Source organism: Strix aluco, chromosome 4, assembly GCF_031877795.1.
Source record: "Strix aluco isolate bStrAlu1 chromosome 4, bStrAlu1.hap1, whole genome shotgun sequence".
Lineage (NCBI taxonomy): Eukaryota > Metazoa > Chordata > Aves > Strigiformes > Strigidae > Strix > Strix aluco.
This window is the reverse complement of record NC_133934.1, coordinates 48157036-48180334: the sequence shown is the minus strand read 5'-3', so window position 1 is coordinate 48180334 and position 23299 is coordinate 48157036. Positions and strand designations below refer to the sequence as shown.

The 23299-nt window shown below is 39.2% G+C and overlaps 1 protein-coding gene across 2 annotated transcripts; it reads right to left on the bottom strand.

Moving 5' to 3' along the window:
- Positions 1-13: 13 nt before the first annotated feature.
- CTSO (cathepsin O) lies at positions 14-11220 on the bottom strand. 2 transcript variants are annotated; one of them, XM_074822961.1, is made up of 8 exons: positions 10979-11220; positions 9681-9786; positions 8556-8689; positions 7183-7350; positions 5554-5675; positions 4167-4330; positions 3612-3704; positions 14-1916 (listed from the first exon to the last, which is right to left on the bottom strand). In XM_074822961.1, exons 1-8 carry the CDS (start codon positions 11162-11164, stop codon positions 1882-1884), a joined length of 1008 nt encoding a protein of 335 aa, XP_074679062.1. In that variant the 5' UTR covers positions 11165-11220; the 3' UTR covers positions 14-1881. The 2 variants fall into 2 exon arrangements, with proteins under 2 accessions (XP_074679062.1, XP_074679063.1); XM_074822962.1 differs by lacking the exon at positions 10979-11220 and adding an exon at positions 10270-10952.
- Positions 11221-23299: the final 12079 nt, after the last annotated feature.

Genomic DNA, 23299 nt, shown 5'->3' with positions numbered 1-23299 from the left:
CAACAGTATGACATGCATTTAAAGTGTTCTTTATTTGAAATATCATTGAAATAAGGATAAATTGATACATAATAAAAGCGAGGCAAATTTGGCCATAGAATACTGATAAAGCTGTGTCATCTTCTCATTAGATGGACTCTCCTTGTCTTTTTAAACGCTTCCCTTGGAAATACACATATGCTGTCGGCCTTAATTTCTGGTGAGTTGCTCTGTATCTTAGCGCTTTGGGTACTCATGCCTGGTAGTACCACCTCAAAAACACTGGTGGAACATCAATTAGGAACTTTGGCTATTGTTTTCCAGTTACGGTGTGCTATTTGTTGTTTGTAAACTGCTAAGGAAAGGCCATACCACAGAAGACTATAAGCCTACAGAAGGCTTCCCCTTTTGGTGATCTAAAGTTTTCAGCCAGTAAATTCAGGAAGTAGCGAGACATCGCACTCAGTCTTCCTTTCATTTAAAATATTAATGCGTAAGTAGAAGGACTAAAATGGCAATACTTGCAATAGACGATTATGAACACTCATTGCATTTGTCATAAAAAGGTTATAACACACTGATCTATTAACATGGTACAGTAATTAAGTGTGAAAATTACATAATTGCTTCATAGTAGTGCTTCATAAAAGACACAGGTAAAGCATTCCAGATGAAGATTCAGAGCATTTTAGAACTACATGTTTGGTTGTGAATTCTAGTCACATTTGCCTGCAACTGCGGTTTTACAGGTCAGAAAAGCTGGAGCCCCTTTTTGATTCCCAGCAAGTCCCACCTATGAATTCAATTAACTTAGGGAAATTTAATACCCACTCTATTTGGAATATTCTGTGACTGCTGATTTTCTGAAGCTAGCAAATATGTATTATCAAAAGCCACCCTCACAACTTTTTCTATAACAAATAAGGTTTTAATTTATGCTTTGCAACTGGCTTCACTGTTAGTCGTGAAGTAGAGAAGAGAGAAGGCATGGAACTGATACAGTTCTAAAAGCACAGAAAGTCTGATTTGCTAACACATATATCCTGCCAGGACACAGGATGTTAAACCTCCAGAACTGCCTCCGTTTGTCTAAATACAGTTATTTCTTACTTTTCTATCCACCTAACAAATGAAGGCAGAAGACTGTGATATTCCAGGCACTTTCCAAAACACGGTCCCTGCTCTGAAGAGCTTCGAATTTATATTTACCCAATAAAGGTCTGAAGACTGAAACTGAAGGACTGCAGCACTTCAGAGACACAGGGTGCTCGGGAAACAACTTTGACTATCCATTTCCCTCCTTTATTCTTCTAACTTTAGAGAAAAAGTAGGATTTCACAAAAAGGAGGAAGACAAAACGTGTGTGTCTGTCAGAGGTGCTAGAAAAGCCAAGACAAGTACCAAAGAGTAACAGAATATTTTCATCCAAATGCCCTTCTTCCCTACCCAATAAAAGCAGACCTAATCATGGTTCTTCTTATCTTCAAAGTGTTTCAATTTTACTCTGTCATACTATTGATTATTTGATCCAAATTCCTTGTCATTTGTCATCACTTCTTTCCTTGTAAGATCTTTTTACAGAGCAGTATTCAACACCTGGATAGACTTCACACTTTGCAGTTTCAATCCATCTTTGAAACTTCTTTTTGGGTTCTGCAGTTGATTCTACGTCTTCTTATTCTGTAAGAGATTCTGAGTCTTCTTATTGCATGAGAGATTTGATGTGCAACACACATTCCAAATAAAAATATTTTTAAAAACTCCAGCCAACCCATTCTCGTACTGTCTAAAAGTAGGAATTGCCCTTGCAGCAATTTCTTATTTTAGAAAATGTTGTTTTGAAGTAAATCTTCATATACAGTGTGTGTCCAAATGATACTTGTGGTCTTCGGCCAGTAAGTGTCAAACAAATACTGATGAAACTGTATCTGCTATACCTACAAATGAAACGAAATTTTTTTTAATAAATACTGGAAGTGGAGACTTGCCAAAATAAGTTCCCAGAACTCATATTCATATATTGCCCTCTCCCCTCCATGCCATGACAGCCGATGAACTGCTGGGGGCCAGGGAGGAGGCAGGGAATCAGCTGCAACCCTTTTATGTCTTCCTTGACTGACACTGTTTACAGTTGAGATCTAGTCTTCTCCTTCCTCTACTTTCATGTTCAAAACTTTATACCCTATCTGAGGATTCAGCATTGGTCCCATCTGGGTGCTGAAAAGCAATCTAAACCTTGATATCCTCTTTCCTTTTAATAATATGCATTGGCAACGTACAGACAATAGGAAACTATGCAGCTCTGAAAGCTCACCGAGAGACTAGAGAGCGCAAATTCCATTACAAGACTCATTTCTGAACACTCATACACGTACAAACACAGAACCAACTAGGCTTTTATTTATGCTCTATTTTGTATTGTTGTACTCCTTCCAGCACTAAAAGCAAAGTCTGACTACAGCCTGTAAAGATATCAAAGGGTGATGGCTCTTACACCCTCAAAAGTGGTACCAGAGCCCCTCTAAATCAGAAGACAACATCTGTGGGGGGAAGAGAGCAACTACTGGCCTTTACTGGATTGTTCTTGTGTAGCACAGTACAGAAAATGCAAAAGACCCTGCTTTTTGAGAGAAAAGATTTTGAAAATAACACATCTGTTCTTCCTGACCACCTCTACAATTGACTTGCTTTAATTATCGCTACTTCTAAATTTCTTTTTCCAAATAGTTTTTTTATACAACAAGAACAAAAGTTTCAGCAACATGGAAAAGCTATGACTGGATACATTGTCCTGATCTTTACTGAGTGCAGGCAAACTGAATGTTATCTATTCTTATTTGCAGATGATTTATATCATCTAACACCTTTTACAATGACCGAGAGCTACTGTGAAACATACACTGAAGGGAAAGCCAACAGAAGACCTCCAGTGTTAATCTAACAGACTGAAATTCAATGGACACACAACATTTACTATCTAGTAGTTGAATCCCAGCAATTTGGCTCAGCAATCTTTGTTGGTAAACGGGAGCTTCACCTGCCTTACCTCCACATCCAGCAACTCAGAAGAAACTGGATATTTAACACTACAAAACTCCCTCAAATATCAAGAAAAATCACATGCAAATGGTAAAAGGGTGGGAGATGGAACCGGCACTAGAAGTATATGCCTCTGTCCTACAAGCAGGTTACACAATTCCCAAGCACAAGCAGATCCACTTTCCATATTTGTTTGCTAAACAGCCCAGAGATAATTGCATCCACTAGACAAGGACAGCAGCTGTTTTACCTACACTAAGTACAGCGATGGCACTAACCTAAAAACATGACACATGACTGTGTACTTTACAATACCATTACCTCTACATGGTAAGGTACAATAGTACTTTTATTTGTTATGCCTTATATAGCTTTACCTTTGCATGGTGTTTTTCAATCATTCAACTATATGGCTTGGTTGAACTAGCAACCGCTTTATTTATTCTTCCACCTGGACTCATCTAACCTCTTTTAAAACATAGCAATGATTTGTATTTCCTTGCTGAGGATCCCATTATATCGCTTTACTTACATGCAGAAACATATCCCAGTACATGGCCTTTACCACTTTAGTTATTTTTTGTCAGACTTACCACAGACATTGCCGCCTATCTTAATACGAACATAGCCGTCTATTCCCCAAGCAGGCCCCCAAGAGTTCTGTACAATCCAGTACGGGATACTACCTGGAAAAGACATTTTCATAAACAGATGACAACATGAGATTTGGGAAGCATAAAAAAACCTTTGAACAGTCTACAGAGTTAATTACCATTTTAATATCTCATAGTTTCTGATGGTTTGGTGATATGGTATAGTGAAACCTACTGTTGTTCACATAGAGGAGAGAGCTAATATTCCAGCGTTGAACAGACTGGATATATCCTCTGCTAGCATAAAGACACATATAGCCATGTTCTTGACTTTACAAGGAGGTGAAGTCCCACAGAACTGAAGGAGCACAGACAAGAAGAGTTCTTCTCCTGGGATCAGGCTGCACTCCCAGAACTGATGAGACACCAAACCAAACAGCTCTCAAAAAACCACCCAGTCCTGGATTTTAATCACTTGCCCCACAGGGGGCAAGTTGCAAATAAGAGAAGAAAGACAAAACCTACTGGGTTGAAGCTCAGTTGATGAAAACGCACCTGTTCTGTCAAAACCAGTGATAAGAACAGCATGATTTGCTCTTCCACTGGAGCAGTGATATTGTATGATCCCACCAAGATAATCCTGCCAGCTAACTGCATCTACTGTTACTGCCAAAGGGCCCCAGTTAACAAGCATCCTCATCATTTCTTCTTCTTGACCGCTGTGAAGGAAGTGAGTGATAAGGCCAAGTGACTTAAGTTAGGACACTAAAGCAATTTGAGGTGGTAATCTACTTAAGTACAATTTAAAAATCAAATAACTAAACTGTTTCCTCTGCATTCTACACACCACATAACATACATCAACGATTATATATTTCATATGCTACAAGACAGTAATACAAATATAGGGCACACCGACTATGGGAAATGTACAGATCCAAAGATATGATGCTATTAGAAAGAAGCATGTTTCTGGGTCGAGTCAGGGGGCAATGGTGAGCACTATGTACCATTTATACACCACTCTTCTCAATTAAAAACAGCTTTGGACAAACCATTAGTCTATATTATTATTTCCCATTAGTTTTTCAAACATACAGAAGTACCTCTTATAACACATACAATAATACACTAAAATATGTATCTCAAACATAACAAAACACAGGACATTTCCATTATCAGACATTTACCATTAGTATTCTCATACAGTTTTACTTATGTAATATACTGGAACAGGAAATCTTTATCACTGCATGATATGTACAATAACTAAATTTGGCAAATACAGACTAGCAAAGCTATAACTGATTTAGTTACTTATATCTGGCAGTAATTCAATCCCTAATCAAAATCATACTTCTTGTCTTTAACTTCAGTATGCAGCTGTGTTGTACTGATAAAAATTAGAAAGAAACTTTCTTGGTACAGAAACCTAAAAAGCTACCAATTGTCTTTACAAAATTCAGTTGGCGACACTGTTTGTAAAGTCATGGACCAGAGGAGGATGTAGGTGGGTATGTAAATGGATGAATACTGAAGTAACTGAATACTTCCTAATTTTTTCAACAAATTCCAGTTCCTATTGGTAGGATTTACCATTTCTGATACTTAAGCAGTGTAATGTTCACTTAGCATATATTAAAAATTGACTCAATGTTCCAGTTTAAACATAGCCAATTTAAAAGACCTAATTTCAAGACACAGACTTAAGCTTTCTAATATGAACAGGCTTCGTGATGGCAGGGTTGAATGGATTCATTGTGGCAAGCCTAAACTCTCAAAAATGTTATGTATTAATTCTTATCCAGTACAAAGCTACAGAACTGATGCAATCAACCTTATAACCTTTGGCTGGTCAATGCACGATTGGCTCTAGCTTACTCCACAGTTACTGAACACAGAAGGAAAAGTACAGCAAATAAAAAGAATCAATAGTAGCTACCTGAAGTCATATGCAGAAAATCCTGTTATTGAAACTCCAAAATCTGAGTGACCAAAATAATGGCACAGTCCTGTCTGAGCTTTAAAAGCATATTCTGAATCTCTCACGAGTTTTACTTTAGTCTGCAAGAAGATAAATGAATGAAAATTTAATGCATTTGACTTTAACACTATGCAGCTCAAAACACATTGAAAATGACCGCAGAACTCACTCAAAATTCAGAGTTCTTGGTGAGATTTGGAAATAAGTATGTCATGTTGGGAATAAGATATTTACTATCTCTAGTTTCTTGTTTGTGGAGAAAGCTTCAGAAGGGATTCAGAAGTCTTTAAATAATGAATGAGATTTAAAAGGTATCTCTGGCTTAAACTAGCCTTATGAGCAACCTCATCAATTTCAAGACACAGATACTATGCATTCACTTAACGAATGACTATTCATTCTCTTCAAATGACATCCACACACAGAATTATCCTCTCCTTGGGACAGTTGAAGAACCACAAACATCCCAAGAACAATTACATAAAATACTGAAATTAAGTCCAATTCTGCTATTACCATCAAATCCTCATGCTAGTATACAATGTATTATAATGGCTGCCACAGTTCAAAGTTCAGTTACAAAGCTACTGCATCAACCTTTTATACTTTTCTTATCTTCTGCAGTACAGTATGTTTATGACAGTGCCTTCTCCAGCCTAATTTATTTGTACTCCCTCTGTTGCCAAGCAAGAGAAAATCTTGCTTCAGAGGAATCCAGATGAATACCCTCTTTCTTGAAATGCAAACTTAAGTTATCTAGACTGTTACGAGCTGGGATTATATGAATCTTCAGGGGTAGAATTACAGACTTTATTAAAAAGGACAATCAGGGGTTTTTTTTAAACTTCAAAAAATTAAGGGATTCTTCTTATTTTCTTGTAACTCAAACTGTCGTCCTAGGGAGTACTTTTTATTTCAAATATATTTTTTCTGCTTCCATATATTATTAACACACATTCTCATTTTTCATGAATGAAGTGTGTTAGCTACACTAAAGTATCTGCATTTTCATTGTTTTGGGTTGCAAGTGAAACAAAGGTAAACCCAGTCAATTTTATTTCGAGCTTCTCCACGCTCATGCATGATTTTACAGTGTTTGCAACTGAAACCATAGAAATTTGAAAGCAGAAAATCTCAACGTTGTTCCTTTTTCCCAGATGCTGGTGCCTAAGCTGGACACTCAAATCCACAAAATGACACATGGATAAATGGCTCCTCCTACACTGGTACTGTATGTCTGCTGTTCCAATTGAATTTAGTGGAAATACTGCAGCTTTCAAGGAACATTATTTTCAACACCTGTGGGTTGATTTGTTACATTCACAAGAACATATATAGACCATAAAATTCCAATCAAGTTTCAATTTCGCTTGAACAAACTCTCTCTTGATTCCAGGCTAAATAAATATGCGTACATATGTACATATATACACACACATGTATATGCATATATACACACATACATTAAAAAAAAAAAAAAAATCAGATGAGCTGTATACTCCACCTTCCCCACCACTTTTTCTCAGTAAAATACAATGTTAATATGAAAGCTAAGGAAGGGTTTGAGATTCATGAAAAGTTTCAAACCTGGTTCAGCCAGCTCAAAGCACTAACAGTGGATCCTCCGCTGCAGCCATAATTATTGTACGAACAGTCAATAACCTGCTGTACGCTGAGTTCTTCCAGGTTATTTCCTTTAATTGCATAGGCAGACTCTATACCACCCACAACACTGAAAGCCCAGCAGCCTCCACACTGGTACAAAGAGAAGGGAAACACGGGAGAAAGACAAAGTCAGCTTTGTTTTTGAAGCCTGATATAAAAACTAAAAAAAAGTCAAAATGGTCTTCTAATGCTCTTCCTTTACTACATCACCCTTAAACTTCATTTTTAAGGCAATAATACAGAAATGTAATCAGCCATTTAAAATTTTGAACTGTTTTTTTCCCCTGTACTGCTCTCTGAAAGCCAGAAATGCATTATGGGTGTCTTATTTTAAGGATTCCTGCATTGTGGTTGTCTTATTTTAAGGATTCCTTCCTTATTAATTTTGCCTTTTAAGATAGGTCTGAGGATGCTTTTTACTGTGAGGTACCTATTTTCTTAAACAAGTATTGAGGCTCAGGATGAAATTATTTTTTAACTACATTAGTTAGTAAGTTTTTGAAAAGGACACACTTTAGGAGAAAGTCTATGACTTTCTATAGTCTGAACAATTTTATAGAAATAAATTAGATTACAGTTTAAGAAACTGTAAACTGAAAGTAAACATAACAAAAAAATTCTTAGACAGTAACAGAATCTATACTGCAGTTCTAGTCCCTTTAAACTGAGGCATTTTAAATAGGAAGCAGAATTTATTCCTAGGCAAGGTCCAGGTTACACTATGTGAAGCACAGAAAGGAAAGACATTGAGGATTTAACAGTTTGTTTGTTTCTTACCAGTGACCATAACTGCTTTGAGATAAACTGTAATCATGTGGGGTCTGGTTATCTTCCTATCACAAATGCATCCTCTGAGACGTTCAATGGTAAAGATATGGGTGTTGACCAGCCAAGGGCATTCAATCATGAGGGAAAACCACAGCAAAGGCTCTATACCCATCCAGGTGAAATAAGGTATGAGATCAGGCACTGAACTTACCTCAGTCTCTTCAGAAAAATACAAAAAACACATGGTGCAAAATATTTGCAGATTTAGTTAACTAGATCTTATAATAACGCAGCTTATAATTGCACAATTTCTAAATGCACAACTTTTACATCCCATGTTTTTAAGTCTAATCCACTTTGCATAAAATGCTACGTGACTGTGTATGTTCAGCTGGCCATACTTGTGCTGTGCTCCAAGGAGTCTTGAGGCAGTGCTGGGCCCTTTCAAAACCTTCACTGTGACATACCTGCTGGAACTGTCTGTGAGCAGTGCTTGAGAACCAGGAAAGGAAAACACCAGGACTTACTGTCTGCTGATTTCTCACTTCTGCAATGACTTTCTTGTCCCTCCAGTCAAACTTCTTTGGCAAAGGTTTTTCCCTTCCCTTTGGCACTTTTCTGTATCTGGGAAGTTTGTGAGGTATGCTTCTTAAGTAAATAGCTAAACACAGAATACAAATATCTATAAATCTACTAACTAAAAAAACCTCACAAACAACTGTTTCACTAGAAGCCATAGAGGTAACATTGATCTGTAGTTACAATCATGAGATTACATCTCACTCTCAAATCCATAGGAAATTCACGTATTTAAAAATAATCATTATACTCCAGAATGAATGTAAATATTCCTACCGTTCTAGAAGAAAAACCCAGAAATATTCCATGTAGGAACGTGGGTATAAAGCATGAAGATTTACTAAAGCTGATCAATAACCATTCCATAAAACAAGCTTTGTTTGAAAATTTTCATGACATTTTACTTACTGGAAAAATATTACTTTTAGTCAGGTAAGAGGAGAATAACGTAAAGATTCTGAAACACATGCAAATTGCTAGTTTTTTTACTAAAAAAAGCTGTTAATTATTTACAAATAAAAAGGGTGTGAAATCCCCCAACGAATAGAACATATAACAGCAGACTTGAACAGCAAGAAGGGAAAATTAGGTTAGGTATCAGACAAATTTTCTTAGGAAAAAAAAATTAAGCATGTCATATTGGTCCTGAAAGTCATAGCTATCATCGTACAGCCACAGACCTCCAAGCATTGTTCGGATTGCAGTCAATTTTGTCTTGGGGTAGGGAACAGGAACTTAAGAGTACTCAAGAACCTTGTGTATTTTCCAATTTTAAAACTGTTGCAACTGAAGAAGGCTTTAAGGCCCAGTGAGAAGAAAGAAGGGAGGAAGGGAGGAATGGAGGAAATATATATACTAAATCATATTCAGGCTCTAGGCAATTCAACCTTGCAAGACTAGAGAAACACGAAGAGGATTTTGTATCCTTCAGAAGTACTTACAGTTTGGTACCAGACATTGTAAACTAGCTGACTATCAGAACTGAAAGAATCTGTAAATGTGAAAAACACAAGATTCTGGGAAAGAATAAGAAAAATAACAGAAAAGGCATTAGCAGCAGCCAGAAAATGTACCTTTGAACTCTTCAGGAAACAGGTGAGAGAACTGATTTATTCCATAGAAAGCAGTTGTATTATCTTTTGATGGTGAATTCAGTAATCTAATTCTTTTAGCACTTTCCTGAAGGGAAAATAAATAAATAATTTGTGTACGTTATTAAGTTAGCAGTAGTGACAAAACTGTAAGAGCAGAAAAAGAAAAGGTTAGCAACAGTAAGCATGAACTTAAGATAACAAGACAGGAGTTCACCTCAGATTCATTGTGGATCCCCAGCAAACCAATATGAAACTCATTAGACTAATTTCAGTTCTAAGAAAGATACCAAAAAAGCAATTGTTAAATGCATAGAGGGTAAAAAATTGATATGAGACAGGCAAAATAGGCAATCTGAGAACACATTGTGTCAAACTCATCTGATGCCCTTCTTTGAGAGCACAACAAACCTTGTGGTACAAAGATACATAAAAATGTCTTCAGATAAGTGTTAATCTTATCTTGTTTTATGTCCTTATAAAGCGAGAGAACAGTATAATGGTCTAAAGACATTTAAAAAACTAAATTATCAGGAATCCTAGATCTCTGAAAAACATGTTTTCGACCTACAAAAGCAAGACAATCTGGCACTCCCCAACTTCTTCTGCCGACAAAGTTCAACATGAAATATAAAAAACTTAACGCCAACGTCTGCGTTTTCTGTGAAGACTTCAGGGCACCCCCTCAGCAGAGGATGTCTGCTGGGCACCACCACCCGCGGTCCCACCGCCACAGGCAGCCACCAACGCCACCGGGACAGCAGCGAGCCGGGCTGGCACCGCACTGCCGGCGCCGGCCCTCAGCCCCGGTAACCGCCCGGTACACTGACACCCGCCCGGACCCCTCGGGCACCCCTCGCCCAACTTCTCCCGGTCGCCCCGTTTCCCTGGAAAAGGGCTCCAGCAGCAAGCCCGTGCAGCCGTGGACGTGAGGCGGGGGAACGGACGTAACCCCCCTCCCGTCGCCGCCTCGGTCCGAGGCTGACACCTGGCGTCAGAAACGGGGAAGGGGACAAAAGCAGCGGGCCCCAAACCCCAGCAATTTGAGAGGAAGCCGAGCAGGCAAGGCCGAGGAAGACAGAACAGCAAAGGGTGCCGGAGCGGGTTTCGGTACCGCGGGCTGAAGAGCTCTGCCGTGCTACCTTTCTCTACCTCTCACCCGCCAGCCACCCGGTGAACCGCGGCCGAGCGGCGCCCCGCCACCTCTCCTCCTCCGGCGGAGCCCGCAGCCAGCGCGGCAGCAGCGGGGCCGCTGTGTCAGTGTGGGCAGGGACACCTACCCGGAGGGCCGCCGCCGCTTCTTTCTCCCAGCCGCTTCCGTCCCACGGAGGGCGGCCCGGATCGCTGCCGCCGCCCTCCTCCCCAAGCCGGGTGCCCACAGGCCCCAGCAGGGCGGCGCTGCCGGCCTGCAGCAGCCAGCAGAGAAGCACCACCACTCCCACCGGCCGCGCGGCCGGCCGCGCCATGCCGCCCCGGGCAGCGGGGCCCGCTCTCTGCCGGGTCCCCGGCCGCCGCCCCTCCCCTGGCCGCTATGTCATGGCGGGGTGGGGCCTGGGGGGCGCACCCCCACGCCGCGGCGCTGGCGGCCCGGGCCGCTTTCGTGGGGGAGAGGGGGCTCAAACCCCCTTTGCCTCCAGCCTCTGCCCGGCGGCAGCCCCCCGCCTCCTGCTGCTGCTGCGGGCCTGGGGGCAGGCAGGGCCGGCGCGGGGGGCCGCACCCCGCGGGGCTGTCCCGCCGGGCCGGGCGGGGCCAGGCGAGGCGGGGCGTGAAAGGGTGGCCGCCCTCAGCGGTGTGCAGCTGCTGTCGCCTCGGGCTGTCCCGCCGCCGGTTTTGCGGTACCCGGCAGACCTGGAAACAGCTCATGTTTCAGGCAGTGTTTTTCGGTGTGGGAGATGCGCTGCGGGGCGCGCAGGGCTGCGGACGAGGGGAGAAGCGGTGCCGAGCGTTCAGTTAACTGCGGGATTGAATAGTTAAGGCTGGGCCCTGGCTGAGAGGAAAGTTAGTTAGTACCCGCAAGCGGGACTGTGAGTAGGAAAGAGAAGGCGCAGTTGCTTCCTTGGGGCAGCAAAAATACAGTTTGTGGGGTTTAGCACGGGAAGGCATTGGTGGGGAGGGAAGAGCAGGGCCACTGCAGCCTCTGGTGTCCTGTGCAGTTAAGTTATGCTGGAAGAAAATATTTGAAAGAAACCTTCATGTGCTTATCATAGCTCATCTGTTTCCTTAGAGACTAGTCGTGCTGGTACTCAAGCAAGCAGGTTAGTGTTTGGCATCTAAAACGTTCCATTATGCAGGTGTGTTAACAGTCCTTTTTGTTAATATCCATAGTCAGGTGTTTTTACACACTCAGTGTTTGTAAATAGAATATTTGTATGTTAAAACTTACTGTATGTTTTAGTTGCCTGTGTTGCTTTCCCCCCACCAGCTTGTTACCACAATGTGAAAATACAGCTGTCCTGTCTGATGGCACCAGTAGGAAACCTTGCAGTGCTGTGTTTGGGAAACATGAGGCTTTCCTCACGCTGAAATTTTTAAGTTACGGGGTGTGAAACTTTGCTGCCATCACTGACTTGTGTAACAGCAAGCTTTGTGTCAGTGTGTGCACTTCCAAAAGGGTGAGGTACAAAATTGTGCCAGTACGTGGATTTTTTTTTTTTTTTTTTTTTTTTGTGGCATGCAGCATTTTACCTGCTAATATGAGTTCGAAAGAGAAATTATACTGTATGAAACAAAAGAGATACATGTATCTTAATTTCTAGATCAGTAAGTATATATAGAGCTGGCAAGTAAAATACAAAGGATTAAACTAACAGCTGAGGTGGATGGGTCAGGGTGGCCCCACTGGTGGACTTTGACATGCTGAGGCTGTGCCTCTCTCTGTCCTGTCACCCTGGTTCAAATGCCTGGGCTCACTGACTACTGAGAACTGGCTTTTTTTGTAGAGTTCCTCTCTGGGATGGTAACTGATGGGGCTGGGGGGGGGGGCGGGGGGGGGAAGGTAACCAGCAGTTTGAGTGCTTGGCTGATATCTAGTGACTGGAGAAGGATTTCTGCTGCGTAAGCAGCAGAAAGATGGTGAAATCAGCTTTAATGTAAAGTAAGTTTCGAAATAAAACGTTTCAGATTTTCCACCAGGCTAACATCATCAACTTTCAATAAGCTGGCCTGCTAGCTTTGAAATCTATTGCTTGGAAATTATGATTATCTCAAACTGAATAAATTTTATTTTTTTAATATATAATCATTAAATTTTAAACCAGTCAGCTTTACCAGAAGAAAGAGATAAACTTTCAGTTATTATTTCCATGGGCTATGTCTTTTTCATTACAGGAGAAGCTGTTGTCTTTCTTGGAGAAGCTATTTTACGTAGACTTCAAGAGTTACTTTTCATGTGAAACACATGAGGGCAGCAAAGGACTTTTGGAAAGGTAGATGCAAACCATGCAGTTTTAATTTTTATTTTAATTAAAATAAATAAATAAACAAACCCCAAACAAACAAACAAAATCCCCTCCTATTTTGGGAAAATAGATACATCTCAGACTGATTTGCATTAAAAATTCTGTACAGCATAGCAAAAGGAAAAAGTGTGTTTCTCCTGTATTTGTCCTGTGTACTAAGCAGATGTGTCAATTTATCTTGTTCAAGAGGAGAGAGTGTTAGAAAAGTCAGTGTCTCCTCTGGTGACTGGATCAGGGAGAACAGAAGTGTAACAAATAGCAAAAGGTAGGCCACTGATAGCCAAAGTGTTTCAGAATGCTTTATTTTTCCACTAAACTACCGTGCTACTAAAGCATTTTGTACTTGTGCTTAGATGAACAAAACCCCACTAAAGTACATAGAGCTCTGTCTATAGGCAGGCATTCCCTGCTCTGTTTTGAATTACTCCAGTATAAATCTAGCTTTGCTTCATTAAGATAAAAAAATATACAATTGTAAAACTAATATCAGAATCAGGCCTGTAAAAAGTAATAGGGTATAAAGTTTGTGGTGTGGTGGGTTTTGTTTGTTTGTTTTTTTCTTTTGTTTTAAAAAGGTTTTATTGATACCAGTTCTTATTGCTTCATTGACAGAGGTAAGCAATATATTAGTTACACAGATATTAATCACCCCAGACAGGTGATTAAAATCTCTTTATGCAAGTATGGGTGCTTTGCTTATGTTGCAAGATTTTTTTCAGAAACTCTGATTTAGAATTTTATAATTGTAAATGCTTATTTAAAAATCTATTTTAATGGCATTTTGCATATATCTTTACTGTTCTGGCTATTCATTAGGAGTATTTCATGAGCCCAAACAATGCATATGTATTTGGGAACTTCTAAATTCATTGAAAGATATTATCTTTAAATGAAGGTATTCTTCTATTAAGAGGATTTGTTTCTCATCAGGTGCAGAGCACTAATTTCTAAAATTACTCGTAACTCATAACAGTGTAATTAGTGGGTGGATTTTCATCATATTACTGGGTCAGAGTGAGGGAGCATGTTAATATTTAGTAGACTGGCTTTTTTTTTTTTTTCCACAGTGATTTTTGCATAGCTGTTTGAAATAGTTAATTGAATCTTGTTAGATAGCCTAGCTTCAGTGCCCTTTGGCCTCTATGTTTATAATTATCATAGCAAACAAGGTCAAAATACAATAAATTACTTCTGAGTTGAAGACAGGTCTTCCAAGGATGGGTATTGCTGCTGCTAAGGGCAGTAATGAGATGTGTTAATGGACCTTTGGGGAGGAGGGATGCCTTTCACTTTGATAGGTATTTACATAGCAGCACTTCGGACTTTTGCCTTTTGCATGCATATAAGATGTTTAACAAATGGAAAATAAATCCCTTTGTATTGTGCAGTCCTCAGCCTCAGAGAGAAATGATCTAAATCTGGCAGCAGATGGAGCTGAGTGCCTTCTCTTAAAAAGACTTGTTGGGAAAAATTATTTCAGGATAAGTCTACAGATCTGTTTATTTTAAAACCTTGCAGAGGTGTTGTTTGTTAATATAGTTGCACTGCTAACAATTACTAAATGTAAGCAAAGCAAGTGAGAATTGCAATCTTGGGGTGAAATCTGGTCCCGTTTAAACCGATGCAAGGGCAAGTAAGCAGCTTTGCTGTAGCTAACATTCAGAAGTTGTCTTTCCTGAGCCTCAAGGTAGACTTTGAAGTTTGTGAGAAGCAGAGAAAATTACACATGGTAGTTGTTGGTTTTGCAGGAATAACCAAGCTGTGCAAGGAGTTGCCTTAGCTAGGTTGTGATAAATATCTGTGTTGACCATAAAGTCTCTCCTGGCAGAGCTGTCTTCCTTTGCAAATAATAAAGTAACTGTAGGACCTGCTTCTCAAACCTGACTCTTCTGTATCTCAGCTGAATATCCTGAACACCGGTAAATCTCTAGCTCTTTTTAAAATTTTTTTCAGTCTTGTCAGTAGGGTGTGAATTATGAATGAAGAAGGCTGGCAGTGGAGCTAATAATTCAAATCAAATGGTGAATCAAAATTTGAAAATGCAGAAAGATGTGGTTAGGAGCAACAGCTATTCTGAGTGAGACTTAAGTAAGAAATCTTGACAGTGTTAGAGAGCAGAGAATTGCCTCTTAAGATGGTGACTGTGCCATTTCTGATTTTTCTCTGTTGCCATTGCCAGTCCCACTTGCCAGTGTGTATAATAGCTTGACAGTAACTATTCTCAGCTGAGAAAACTTCTCAGATCCAGGTCTTTTAAATCTTATTTTCCTGTTGGATTTTTTTCTTTTTAATATTTAATTAACCCCAGAATGCAGGTAGGTGGTCAGCTTTTCAGGAAGAAATTCGGGCTATATTGGGTGCAGCCTGGTTTAAGGGCACAAGCATTGATAAACATTTATTCACTTTAATTGTTCTTATTTCTTCCAGCAAGCTGTTTGATTATGGAAGGTGGAGAAAGTGCTCATAAGTAGAAGTAATGCCGTTTTGCAGAATTTACTTTGCAAATTTCTGTAAATCCTCCAGTTAATTTGTTTTTACATCCTTCATGGATTCATGAGTGACTTTGATGGTAGAGGAATCTAGCAAGAGAGTGGGAGGACCTGCCAAATTCAAATAAAATGAGAAACAAAATTAAAGGAAAAAATACCATTCAGGCATCCAGGTATTTCTATCTTACATAGATTTTTGCCCTCATTTTTGGAGGATCTGGTTACTGACTTTCTTCATTGCTGATTATAACTCAAAAATGTTGTTGAATCATCCCAACCCCATATTCTTTCTGTTCCATATACGATGCCTTCCACTTCTGTTTTACAGTGGAACTTAAAAGGACTGATTTTCCAGTCACATTGATGTGTATCATTTCTGACTCTTACTGCTATGATTCTAATACTGTTGAAATTATACCTTGTCCCTATAGTGCTTTATATCCATAGATTTCCAGTGCTCTCTGTGGGGAGGTCAGCAATGTCAAAACCAATGTCAAATTTGCACCTCAAGCATGAGGTCTGTGTCCATGACTAATGTGTGCACAGAAGCAGAGGGTCTGTTTTACATCAGTGGCTGACTTTAATCTTGCTCAGGTTTTGTTGTTTATTGCCACATACTGTTAAGGCCTGGCATAAAGTAAAACTCTTGCAAGAAGGCATACTATTTTTATTGTGTAAAGTTTTGGTGGAAAGTTAACTTTTTGTTGCTTTAGGCTTTGTTCTAACAGCAGGCTTTTATGTAAGAGGAGTGACGATCCTGTCTTCCCTACTGCTACTTGTGTGAAATTCACCCCCGCGTTGTCACCGTTTCCATGCGTGCTGCTAAAGGTGTGGAGCTTTTCTGAAGTCTTGCAGCTCTTAAAAACTAGGAGGGTAGGACCCAGCTGTCTGTTGTGAATGGGAGGATTAGTAGGCAGGAAAACAGATTTAGAGAAAAAGTGCGAAATAGCATTGTGCCCTTGGTTTCCTTCTAGGGAATTTCCATCTTTGTCTCATTCCAGTTTGCCTATGTATGCAGTGTCTAACTAGAAGAGCAATGCTTGAGTTATTACTTTTTTGATCCATTTTACTTCTGTCCATTTTAACCTTTGCTGTGTATTCTAATATCTGCTTACTTGTTGGCTTTTTTTTTTTTTTGATTATGAAGCCTTCTACAGGCTTTGGTTAGGATGTGTATGTGTATTTGTATATATGAGCATGTTCAGATCAGACAGTAAATATTAATCAATATTGAAGACCTTACAAATATTTTAAGTTTAGAATGCACTTAAAATTTTAAATTTAGAATGCACTTAAAAGCATGGGGCTGCTAACAAAGAAGATACCCACTAGATATTTATAAATGATATGTTGGAAAAGGTTCACTTGCTGAAGGGCAAGGAAATTAACTGGATGACGGATAAGGACCTTTGGCTTTTCTTTCTGTGACTCAATGGTTGTTTTTCCACTGGGATCTCTTCCTTATTCTGGGCTGTTTGCTGGTCAGTTGTAAGAACTGATTTTGCTACTTCGAAAGAAAAAGGTGGAGTAGGAATTCGTCATATACAGTTACTATGCTGATTAAAAATCTGGAGCCAAAGAAAAGGCAAAAATGCTTTTATTATGCAGAAAGGCAAAATGCTTCGGGGTTTGTAAAGGTTTCCTTTCACTGAAAATAATGTAATCATTTTATGAATCGGAATCTGAACATATTTGGAAATTAAAGGATCATAGGAAAATAAATTATACATATGTAAATCAAGCATCAGTCAAGGAAGTCAATGCTAAGCTTATAGTTGTTTACACTTCATGTGATTTTTGGACTTAGAATGTTATTTTAACAGAATTTCAAATGTTGACTGTGATTAAGCTGATTTTTTTTTTTTTTTTTAAGACTGTAAACAAAAGTATAGTTCTGCTATTATTCTGTGGTCCTAGTGGTGGTTTTAGATGGTGTAAACCAGGAGGAACTCCGTTTAAGTGAATGTGGAATTATACTGTTGCAAAATTAATGCCATGGTGAGCACAACTGAGCCTTGTATATTTATCTTAGTTATGGACCTTGAACTTGTGTCTACAGCTTGTCAGGGGGAAGGGAGAAATCCTATTACAGCTTCCAGTTTTCTTACAAACCAGTACTGTCAGCCTCCTGTGTAAGACTGTACATGGCATTGCAAGTAGAGTTTCCCAGACGATTAAATTACATTGTTTTGAAAAATTTAGATGATGTCAGGAACTGTTGCACAAAAACCCAAAGTTCCATAAATTACTCAAATATTTATTGTATTGGCAATTTAAAACATAATGACAGCTTACTTCACCCCTTTTCTGTTAGCAAAACTTAATCCTAGTTTTAAAAGGATACTGCCAAGTCTTTGAGTCTTAAGGTCTGGCTTGTTTTGGTTCATGAGGATGCTGTACTGCTCTTCTAATTTTCCCAGGAAGTAGAAACTTTATAGGGCATATTTTTATAAAGCAGTTTCTTAATGATGTGGTTAGCATTCCCCGTTCTATACCTCATAGTTTCTCATATGTAGCTGAGCCAAAGGAGAACTGGAGAGGCAATTTCTTTTGAAAATCCTGATCATGGCAAGTGTTACATGTTACCTTCTAAAGAGGAGAACTTGCTTGTATCTCAGCTTTTCCTTGGGAGGTTAAGAGTTTATTCAATTTGAAGCCCTTCATCTTAGAGATCACTGAAAAGGTCATTCTTTAAAAAGCATTCAAGAAGTACATTCTGCTTGTTCAAAAAGCATTTGACATTTTAATTTTTCTCATATTTTTTATAATGCATTTTAATTACCAGGCTAGCCATAGTGCATTTGTTGCCATAGCTGAGTATCCAAAGAGTGTAAAAACACAATGTGGTAGAATTTGAGGGAAAGTAATCCTTACTTAATATTAGATGTAAAGGATTTAACATCTAATTTAATGTCTACATGTAAGTCTCAGTTAAAATGAACATTACTGTAATATTTTTTAAACAACTTTTGTTAAATAGTTAAATATTGTCTGAAGAAAAAAATCTATGTCGAGATGTTCAAGCTAAAACTGTGTGAAAGCTATATCATAGCTTTTTATACTTTGAGCCTCTCAGCCTCATCTAGATGCCCATGTTAAGTTACCAATGTGTCATTGAGTTATAATACTGCTGGTGAAATGTAGCATCTTAACTATGTTTTTTGTCTTTGTGTGGTTATTTCTGGGGAATATAGGCATGATATTCATGGACAGACATGAATGTGTGACTGAGATTGGTACATGTTCTGGCTTCTCTAAGAGAAGCAACTAGTTCTGCTAGTTGTTCATGGTGTGCTGCCATTTGCTCTGGAGTAGAGCACTGCTCTTTATTGACAGGTTATTATGTACAGATACATAGTGTTTTGATTTTGAGGTTGAGATGCTTATCTTTCCTTTTAACTTGATCAGAACTTCTCTTTGGGGTGGTTAAAGAAGTTGTAGTAACCTTGCTACCAGGCTAGAGCCAACACCAGACATGCTGCTTCATTTGGTTGACCATGAACATACAACAACAGTTTTAATATTTTCTGTGCTCAGAACACAGATAGTTTGTCTCATTGAGTTATTCATGCTTAAGTATTTTTGAGATGACTGAAAACTTAGTGAAATTAAATGATGTATAATTTCAGCTGATGAGAATTGCGGATGTGTTTGGAGTATGTTTCTTAAGGCAATGTACTTCATTTTGATGATGAGAGGATTTTTTTCAGTTAACACTACCATTTATTCCCAGCCAAAATGAATGCAAAGAGAGTATAAAGTGCTACTGAATTAGATTTCATGTTTGTAGACTGCAGAAGGAAATGAGCACTAATGAGTACTTAGGAGTTTGTTATTATGTACCTTTGTGGACCAGTATTGGGAAGAATAAGCATTACCTGAAACATGGTGCATATTTAAAGTGCAGACTGGCTGGCCCTAGCAATTAAATACCTGGAATGTTACTTGCCTTAACAATTTGTTTGGAACCAATGTTATGGTGAAATGTATGCAATTAAAATGGGAAACTAACTGCTGTGGCAAGAGGTGCTTACCTAAACCCAGCTTCAAGAGCATTCAGGAACATATTTTCCCCAGCAGGCCTGCCAGATTACACTCTGCCCTTGCTAATTATACAGGTAGTCTGCCTTAAAGAGTGTGGGGTAGGGTTTAGTGCTGAATTACCAGAGGACTTTTTCTTTATAAAGAGGGGTATATTAGGTTGGAGCCCGCAACCACATTGCCCTAGCTACAACCTTTGAACTCCTCTTTGCCATGTGGTAGGCAGGCTGTGAAGCAGAAATAGTATGCTTTTCAGCAAAGCAAAGGCTGGGAGTGCACGTTTCTTCAAGGTTGGTCTTATAGCTGTGGGAGAACTTTATTCAGGGATCCTTGATTTTGAATCTGTATAGGCTTGTGTTAATTTTGCTTAAGCTTAGTGCCATCTCACTTGAAAGCCAAGTATGCAGTGCACTGTTTTCCTTACTAATTTGAAGAATATCCCATCAGTCTATAGTGTTTTGATCACCTTTCTAATCATCTTGAAAAGGGAAGGTTGTTTTTGTTTTTTTTCCAACTTCTGTTGCAAATCAAAATATGAAGACAAAGACCAGCATCTGGTCTGTTTACTATAAATCCAAGAGTAGCTCTTTCCTAAAGTGTGTATATAGTGTCTAACTAGAGTAGCAAGAACCACTGCACCATGAAAACTTGATAAGTCATTGATAAGTTGCACACCCCTCTGGCTTGCCTGGTTAGCCCTTGTTAAATTCATTAAAAACCTCTCAAGTGGGTCCTAGCCTCTGACTGCTTTTTTTTTCTGGATTAATCCTGCAGTTATTGAATTACCACCTCTGGGGACTAGGAAGAGAGTTTAACAAGATGATAAAAATCTAAAAATGTCTCCATTGCTTGCCAAGTGAAATATCCCTACAAATGCATTTGGTTCACTGAAGCATCAAACTACAGATTGTTGAAGTAGTTTTCAGTAATTGCAAAGAAGAAAGATAAAGTGGTTTGAATACAAGCTTAGCACTTGAATACTGATTACTCATCAGAGATGACTCAAATTCTGACTTCACAACTTAGTCCTTGCCAGTTCAATTTGATTCTTGTAAACATTCTGAAGACTGAAATTGTCAGGGCAGCAGCTGTATCGCTAACCAAAGCGTGGGACTAAATTGGATGCTTAGTGGACTTCACTGAGCAGTCTTATGTTGTACTAGTAGGAACAAAACCTTGAAGATAAGCAGTTTGACTAAGTCGGAAAAGAAATAATTAAAAAGGATGATGAATTTGTGATTTCTTTACACTTTCATTTTAAATAAATTACTGTGGTGGCAATTAAGAAATTCTTCCCGTGTAATAATTTAACTTGATGGATTGTGGTGGTCCAGAAATGGCTTAGATTTATTTGTGGTAAGTACAGTCTATCAAACTAAAGTTAGTAATACATTTTCTAACAACCCTTCAATAAACAAAGAAGCCTCACTGGGAGTGGTTTTATAAATGATGTTTCTAAGTGATTTATCTTCACCTCACTCTTTCAGGGTTTTGTCCAAGAATTAAGTGCAACTTTTACCTGATATTATTTTAGGAAGGAGAACAATTAATATATATGAGTCAGTGAGTTATGGACAAAAGACATTCTTTTGAATAGTTTTAATCTGATTAAAAGCTATTTAATGAACTATTTATAATAATTCAGTTACCACCTTTGAAAGTAGCGTGAGCAGTTTTACATTTCTGCTCTGCAGGTACTTAGCAATAGTCATATGGTGTGCTGAAATCCCATGGAAGGATATAAAGCATTATAATAGCTTCATTGTGTTGAAGAGTTAATTTACAGGAGAAATTCACAAAATCTTGTTCATGGAGGATCATTTGAGTAGGACATTAGAGCGGGGACTGAATAACAAAATTTGACCTTAAAGAGTCTCTATACATAGCTCTTTGGCACTTTTGGAAATCATGATTTAAAGCCTGTGGAAAGCCTCTCTCTCTTATCACCAATTTCTAGTCTTGAGGACTTTTGCATCTTTTCTAAACACAAATGGTTTACTATGGAATTAATTTACTATAGATTAATGGAACTATCAACGAAGAAAGAGCAAAAGTAAAGTTCTTACAAGAGGACTTGAACAGTATATAATTTCATCAGCTGTCAGCTAATTCTCATTAACCAGTAGCTAAAGGAGGACTGAGGTGCCCCAGCTAATAGCATAGTATCTTGGGTGTTATGGAGACGTCCAGGTGTATTCCTGCTGTGAGCAAGGAGAGGAGTCCTCCAGGAAAGCTGGCAGCACAGGAGAGGGCAGTGCAGAGATGCTGTCATTCCTCAGGGATACTCTTGCTTCTGTCAGATCCATGCCAGCTCATACTGACCCCATGACATTCCTTTACCAATCTAAAAAATAAACTAATGATAGAGGACTTCCTATTTTATTGATTATTCTACTATTTTATAGTCATAGAAGAAATGCATGTTTTGAATGAAAAAAGCTTGAAGATACAGGAGTGGCATATGTGTATGTAATTAACACAGCACAGTCTTAAACACAAATGATAATTTTTGGTTATAGAATATATACCTACTTTATATACATTACTGTAATTGCCTAAAGTTATAAACTTGAATTACAGTAACATAATCTGAAATGCATATTATAAAAAGGCATTTTATAGGATTGAAATACAGCAATTAAAACGTTTTTAAGCAATATTTTACAAATTGCTTCCCAGTTATTTGTGAGAGAAAATATTTTAGTTAAAGTTTACTCGGAGTATATTTTGACAGGTTTAATTTTTTTCCTAAGAGATTTTGGGTGGTGGTCGTTAGGGGGAATCATAGAATCATGGAATGGTTTGGCTTGGAAGGGACCTTAAAGATCATCTAGTTCCAGCCCCCCTGCCATGGGCAGGGACACCTTCCACTAGACCAGGTTGCTCAAAGCCCCGTCCAACCTGGCCTTGAACACTTCCAGGGAGGGGGCAGCCACAGCTTCTCTGGGCAACCTGTTCCAGTGTCTCAGCACCCTCATAGCAAATAATTTCTTCCTTATATCTAATCTAAATCTACCCTCTTTCAGTTTAAAACCATAACCCCTCATCCTATCCCTACACTCCCTGATAAAAAGTCCCTCCCCATCTTCCCTGTAGGCCCCCTTTAAGTACTGGAAGGCCACTATAAGGTCTCCCTGGAGCCTTCGCTTCTCCAGGCTGAACAACTCCAACTATCTCAGCCTGTCCTCACAGGGGAGGTGCTCCAGCCCCCTGATCATCTTCGTGACCTCCTCTGGACCTGCTTGGGCAGGTCCATGTCCTTCTTATGTTGGGGGCCTCAGAGCTGGACACAGCACTGCAGGTGGGGTCTCAGGAGAGAGGAGTAGAGGGGGAGAACTACCTCCCTCGACCTGTTGGCCACACTTTTCTGGATGCAGCCCAGGATACGGTTGTGCAGCCTAGGATACCTACATTTTCCAGGTTGCAGTTACCAAGATAAAGGGGGATATACTGCATCTTTCCTCAGTACCCACTATTTTAATACCAGAAGAACTACTCAATGTAAAAGTGTTTATGAGGGTGCGTGGCTTTTTCTTGCATCACATTTTAATCTGTCAAACCCTGTAGGTCTGTGGTGAGGATAGTGAATGCTTAGAAATCTCTCAGTGCAGCA